This window comes from Nestor notabilis, unplaced genomic scaffold, assembly GCF_000696875.1.
Source record: "Nestor notabilis isolate BGI_N333 unplaced genomic scaffold, ASM69687v1 scaffold11451, whole genome shotgun sequence".
Classification (NCBI taxonomy): Eukaryota; Metazoa; Chordata; class Aves; order Psittaciformes; family Psittacidae; genus Nestor; species Nestor notabilis.
The window spans coordinates 1,293-8,022 of record NW_009915167.1 but is presented as its reverse complement, the minus strand read 5'-3'; the positions used below and the strand labels follow the sequence as shown (position 1 = coordinate 8,022).

The 6,730-nt window shown below is 37.3% G+C and overlaps 1 protein-coding gene across 1 annotated transcript; it reads left to right on the top strand.

Annotated features, from left to right (window-relative positions):
- Nucleotides 1–957: 957 nt before the first annotated feature.
- Nucleotides 958–5,105, top strand: RASSF3 (Ras association (RalGDS/AF-6) domain family member 3; the record flags this gene model as incomplete). The annotated part of the gene is made up of 4 exons (XM_010023995.1): nt 958–1,065; nt 2,382–2,649; nt 3,729–3,844; nt 4,189–5,105. Coding segments are annotated over 4 exons (642 nt in total), but the record flags the coding sequence as incomplete, so codon positions are not given.
- Nucleotides 5,106–6,730: the final 1,625 nt, after the last annotated feature.

The following is a 6,730-nucleotide window of genomic DNA, read 5'->3' as shown; positions in this document are numbered from 1 at the left end:
TGTGCTTGTGAGGACAGGTTGGAAAACTCTTTCTTGACAGTTTGTCCATGCAGTGAATCTATATTCCAGTGTTCAGATGTGCCCCGAAAGCTGCAAGCTTCTTCAAAGCTTCTCCCTTTCAAAGTGAAGTCTTAAATCATTAAAGCTGAGAGCTAAAACTCTTTCATACTATATATGGCATTTGTACTAGTGGTAGAAACCAGGGTATATTTATAACACTAGTTTACTGCAGGAATATGGATTGGGAACAAATGTTTGTTTGGCTAAAATCCAACTCCAGGGATGGGTTTTACTGCTGCACATAATATCTGTGGCAACCTCATAAAAGCAGCGGTTGAAAAATCGAATAGAGCCTTCCCCATGGAAAAACCACACATTTCATGTAACAAGATATAGCTAGAGTTACTTGTGATGGTTCAAGTAGTAGTTGGTGACCCTGTGCGTAACATGCTGTCTGTCACGTTGGAATGAAGGGATGCTCTTACGTTGTTGGTACATGTGGGGATTGTTGGTGTTTCTTGTTAGTAGGTGCCGCTGTTCTGAAGTATAGTCTTCATTTGTTTAGCAATATCCATTTGTGCCCTAAGTAATATTTCCTGAAAATTGCAACTGTATTGCTAACAATACTGCATAGCATTGACAGGAGCAAATCAAGCCATGAATTAGATGAGCTGTTTTATATACTGCTGATAAATATTTGAATGAAAACAGTTGGCAAAAAAAGGGCACAAGTGCCTTTGGGTGTTTTGATTTAACCATCTCCATTCAGTCTAAGTGTTCTTTCTGTTTGATTTGCCTAACATATTAATCCTTTCTATTGCCGTACTGCTAATTACTGTACTGGAGCCTCTATGGAATAGTTACTATTTGGACTAAGAATGCTCATATCCAAAGTCATAAAGGAACTGGGTTTTATTTTGTTTTCTAAAACTGTTATCTCTGTTGTTGTCATTGAAGGATGTTCAGAAGGAGAGAGAACCTCATGCTTATCTCAGTAAAGAAGAAGTTAAAGAGAAGATACAAAGCTATAATTCATCTGTCACTGATAAATTAAAGATGACCTTGGTAAGTTTTTAATAGGATTCCTGTAATTTTTAGTAGGAGCAATTGAATTTGTAGTGAATCATTTTATCATCAGCATCTTGCACATGAAACTGTCTCTGGTTTAATGCCTTTGTAAGAGGCTCTTTCTTACATCTGGTAATTAAATGTCACATCTGGAATGTTTTTATCCACGTGACTCTTCTATATGAATTGAAACAAACTGTAGTAGAAAAAATATATATACCACTTGAAACATGTGTAAGATAAACTTGGAGGAACACTAATATGTAAATTTGTCAGATGAAAACCTTCAGCTGATAAATGTGAAGATATATTTGTCTTGTTTGTGTAGATAAATTTTTGTCAGGTATCTCTTTGATGAAGATGTTCAACCAATGAGAAAAGTTACAAAATTTAAATATTTGTTCTAAGAGACTTAATTTTCAGAGTAGTTGTACAGGTTTTCAGCATGAGGAGACTTCCTTCCCCCTGCCCCCAGAATACAGACAACACACAGTGGAATGCATATAGACTTCTCATTGCCAAGGACTGTGGACTAGTTCTAAGGCTGAGTGCAGACCATACTAATAAAACACATCTCTCTGCCTAGCAAGCTGTTACTCAGTCATTGCCTTGTCCAGATTTTCTGTTACGTTATGTACTCCTCTGGGTGTGTAGTACATGGAAATGTTGAAATTCCATTATATCCTAAACCATGTAAGTGTGACTATGTACTAGGAAGATTTTTGTTACTTGTTTGCATGGGGGTCAGGACTTACTGTGCCTAAAACCAGATTGCCTGAAGTTTTGTAGCTCAGTAAGTTTTAATCAATTTCGTTATTTTGTCTTTCAGAAGCAACTGGAATAAAGAATTTGAAATGTTAATTAGATTGGGATTTATTCTGGTTCATTGTTAATTCCAACACAATTTGAGTATCAAAATGCCTTAGACTAATTTGACAAGCACAGCTGAAACATGGGAAATAATTTCTGTATTTCTGCATAAAATCTGTAGTTAATGATGCATGTTAGTGGTCTTCTTCACTTCATAGTTCTCTCCTAATGTGAAAACACCGCTTGTTTGTAGTACCTTTTGCTTGATGAGATCCTAATACTCTTGGAACCCAGTAGTTGTTATTAAGGAAAAAAAAATAATTCAGCAGATACACCAGAAAGAATAAATGTCTGAACTATTGAAACAGTACCTTTCCTACAAAATGTCATGTGTTACAGTGGCATTTGTGTTCACTATGACCATTTTAATCTGCCTACTCTACTAATAGGCTGCAATTGGTCATTACTAATTTTAACAGTTCAATACTTTCCTCCTGTTGCAGAATGCGAATGGGATTTACACTGGCTTCATCAAAGTTCAGATGGAACTATGCAGACCGATCACTGTGCAGTCTTCCCAGAGCCAGGGCAGATGTCCTCACAGCAATAATGAAACTGCTTTTTACTTGCCAGAGGGCTGCATGAATACCCTTCATATCAGCAGCACCAACACTGTTCGTGAAGTTATAGAGGCCTTGCTAAAAAAGTTTTTCGTGGCTGACAACCCTGCGAAGTTTGCACTTTATAAACGCTGCCACAAGGAAGACCAAGGTATAAGTTAGGCTTGTGGCATTTTGGTTGTGAAGGGGTTTGGGGAGGGAGTGCTGCCACACGAATACTTGAAATAAGCAGGGTGAAAGAACTCGGATAAATGGGGGTGACAATCTTGCTCTTTCTTGTCCTTTTTCCTTATGAAAGGTAGCATGTGTAAGAGAGTAAATGATTTGGGGTATTTCTGGGTAATTCACAAAAGACAAAGTATCCTTACTAAGCCATCCACAGAGATCTTCTGTGCCTTGCAGTCCATTATATTTTATATAATATGCCTCCTTATCAGACTCTCAATTTCAGCTGGCCTGACACACTGCAGCTTTGTGAGATCAAATTCCAGGAGAGATTTTTAGCAATTGGGGAAACCTTGGTGTCTGGTATACCTGAAGTCCTTGCACTGGCAGACAGCTATTGAGGTGGTGAGCATCATGGGCACGTGCATTGTGCTTGCATGTGTCAATTAGCAAATGTGGCTCTCCCAGTGCACTGACTGCTGTTAGTTTGTATATTGTGTTTGGAAATAGAAGATGGAAGAGGTATTTCTAGTGAAAAGCACATTTCTCCAACCATGTGTTTTTGCACATAGAATCTGCCTTCTTCCGTGGACATTGAGAGCAGTTTTGGGAGTTCAGATGCTTCTGGCTGTCAGCCACACCAACCGTGTTAGGCAGGCAGAGTTGTCTTTTAGACTTTGTGTAAGAGATTTTTAAGTGGAAAAGGTATCAGAATGGTGATACCACAGCTCTGATGTCTTAAATGCTTAGTTAGATCAACAGATCTGTGTTGTGGGTTTTTTTCTTGTGTTTTTCCCCTGCATGTATTCAGATGGTGAACTGTGTTGACTAGAGGCCATTTCTTTCCTATGTGAATGTCGTGTTGCCATCAGTCACCTGCTCAGCTCCTCTCTAAAACTCATTGGTTAAAACTAGTATGTAGACTAAAATGTAGACAGTATGTAGAATGTGTAAATTTTGTGGCTACACATGCATATCTTTGTGATATTCTAGCATTAATCATTCAAAGTGTTTGAAACATCATTAATGAAGATGATAATTAATTGTGATTTTCTTCTCCTGCAGTTTATACATGCAAGCTGTCAGACCGGGAACACCCCCTCTACCTGCGTTTGGTGGCAGGCCCCAAAACAGAAATGCTCAGTTTTGTTTTACGTGAGCATGAAACTGGAGAAGTCATGGTATGTTACACGCGTGCTGTTTCTGTGTGTATGTTTAACTTCATGGATGAATGGGCTCCAGTTTGATCTGTGTTGACAAGAAGATCCATTTTTAGAAGCAGGTTTATTTTCTTGTTACATTTACTTTGTGGTTAGACTGACCCACTGTTACTTGCAGAACAAAGCAGTTTAAGAGAGTAAAATGTTTTCAGATCCCTAAGATTTGCGACGAGGATGCCCGGTACTGGTCCAGTTTGAAATTATGTTGAGTGTCTGAGATTTTGTTTAAAAATACTGTATATTTAAACTGTTAGTATATTTTCTGTTCAGCTCATGCATCCTTTTCCTTTTCTCTCTTTTTCCAGTGGGAAGCTTTTACTATTCCTGAACTGCAAAACTTCCTGCGTATACTGGACAAAGAGGAAAACGAACAACTGCAAATCCTAAAGAAGCGTTATGCAGCTTACAGGGACAAACTTGAAGAAGCCCTTGGTGGGGTGTGGAAACCTGGTTAAAAGGGGGCCAAAGGACACTCAGGAAAAATGCACGCTACCAAATGTCAATATAGCATGCCAAACCCAACCTATAAAGAGCAGCAGAGAGTAGTTTTCTTTATTGGGAAGACTGTTTTGTGATGCCAGGGTACCTGAATTTTGCTATAGACTTAGTTCGATAAGCCAGGTCACTTAGCATCTTGCACCAACAAGTAAGGGATTCTGCATGTTTGTACATCAGTTTGCAACCCTCTGTGTGCCTAGAGAGTTTTCCAAGTTATCTTGGTGCAAGCTGTGAAACTGTAATCAATTTTCTAGGATGCTATGAAATAAGATTTTTTTGTTTGTTTGTTTGTTTCTTCTTTGCTTTAATGTTAGCTTTACAAATAAGGATGTGCAAATTGATGGGTTAAACTAAAAATGAATTAAACTGGGCAAGAATTAGTTGGAGCACTATCTTTGAGATGAAATTGATTTGCACTACCTTTCTGGTTTTGAACAGTTACTGTATAATTTGTGAGAGAACTGTTAGAGATGGATGACGTGAGATCCTGTGGTTTGTTCTCTGAAATTTGTGGAAAGCTTTAAAATGGTCTTTCTAGAGAAGGTAAAGAGAAAGTTGAAAAGAAGGTGAGTTGAAAGAGTTAGAATTAACAGCTGATAGAGGAGGACTGGTTTTAAATGGAAATAGTATTTACACAGAGGAAAGTTAAAATAGTAATTCTACAAGATTAAAGTTTTAGGATGTTATAATATTGTGAATAAGTTTTATGGTCTTTTAACTGCATAAATCCACACTGGAAAAGAAATAAAGATAATAGAAATAATGGGAAGGAATGAGAGGCAAAAGCAAAATAAAAATGGAAATGGAGCTGCACATGCAAGTCATTATTGGAGAAGCTGGTTCCGTAAGTTCATGGCAGGGGGTTGAAAAGTGCAGCAAAGCTAAAAAGCTGCTTACTTGAATTCTGAAAAGTGGTCAATGTCTCAATTAACTCTGTGAGAAATACCCATCTAGCAAGTGTCTGGGCATAAGCTGTAACTACAGACACATTTGGTCTTTATTGTAATAGTCAGATATTTCCTCTGGCTCAGTGATCTGTTTTTAGGCTGGATAATTTTGCATTATCGTATCTGAAAGAGAAAGATAGCTTCCTCTGCTTCTTTGTTTGTTAAAAGCTCAGTCAGGCAAAGAAAGTAGAATTTCTCATTCAGGTTTACAGCTTAGCAGAAAATTAAGATTTGTTGGTTGTGTTGGTGACTGAGCTCAGTAACTTGCTTCTAGTAATTCAGAAGGTTTTTTTTCCTTATGGTTTTTAAATTCTTAATTGAAAAACTGATTCCCAAATTCTGCAGACTGCTGATTTACTTGATTTTAAAGTAGGAAAGATGTAGCAAGAAATCTTTTTACTTTACTGTAAATATAATTGTTGTTCTTTCAGAGTTATTTATCTAAAAAAGCACGTTCAAAAGAAACCAAAGAAGTGGGTGTGCAATAGAAGCATGAGGCAGATTTGTGTAACTGCTACTTTAGACATTATCATGCCAGCAAGGAAATGAGTTATGGGGCATGGGAGGGGGGTGGGGGTGCTAATGATTTAAGAGCAGCAGAAGGTGGTGGGATTTTTTTTTTTCCCTCCACTCTTACGGTGTTCGTTTTAAATTCCCAAGGAATTGTTAAAACTTTGGTGACATCTAATGGATACTGTGTGAAACTCCAAGATGCTTCTGTTCTTCCCCTTAGTTTGATGTAATTGTGCCTTTGTTTCCTTTCCTTAGTAAGACTTTTTGTTAAACTCTTCACAGGTTTTTTTGGTAAAAAGAATTTTCAGGCTTAATGAGACAATCATAAACGTTTTAAAGTGTTAAGATAAATTAAGAGTAGGACTAACTATGAAGTATATATAAGGCATATCTTGTTTGTTTTTTAATTTCACATGTAACATTGTAGTGCATGTGTGAGTTAGTAACATTATCCTCAAGCGAGACACTTTATAATGGTTCAGGGACTGCTTTTATGTCTTGTTACAATGTTTTTCTATGAAGGCAGCAGCATGTCAGTGGGTCTTCGGTTAACATCTACTTAATTTATATTATCTGCCCATAACTATGTAATCATTACATATTCGCTGTCAACATCGAACCATTTGTTGCTCAGATTTAAACACTGTTTGAGTTTAAAAGTGGAGTATAAAAATATGTGAATTTTGGTTTTACTTGAACTAAACTATCAGTCTCTTTAAGTAGGCGCATCTGCATTTACTTTAGCCAAAAACCTCAGTGTTGTATGCACTATGAGTCTTGATTTGGGGTGAAGGGGTGGGGGTGGGGGACCAAAATAAACTTTAATTTTGTCTTAGTCCACAGTTAATTATTGTGAGATGTCATGTGGGGGGTTATTATTTTTTAATTA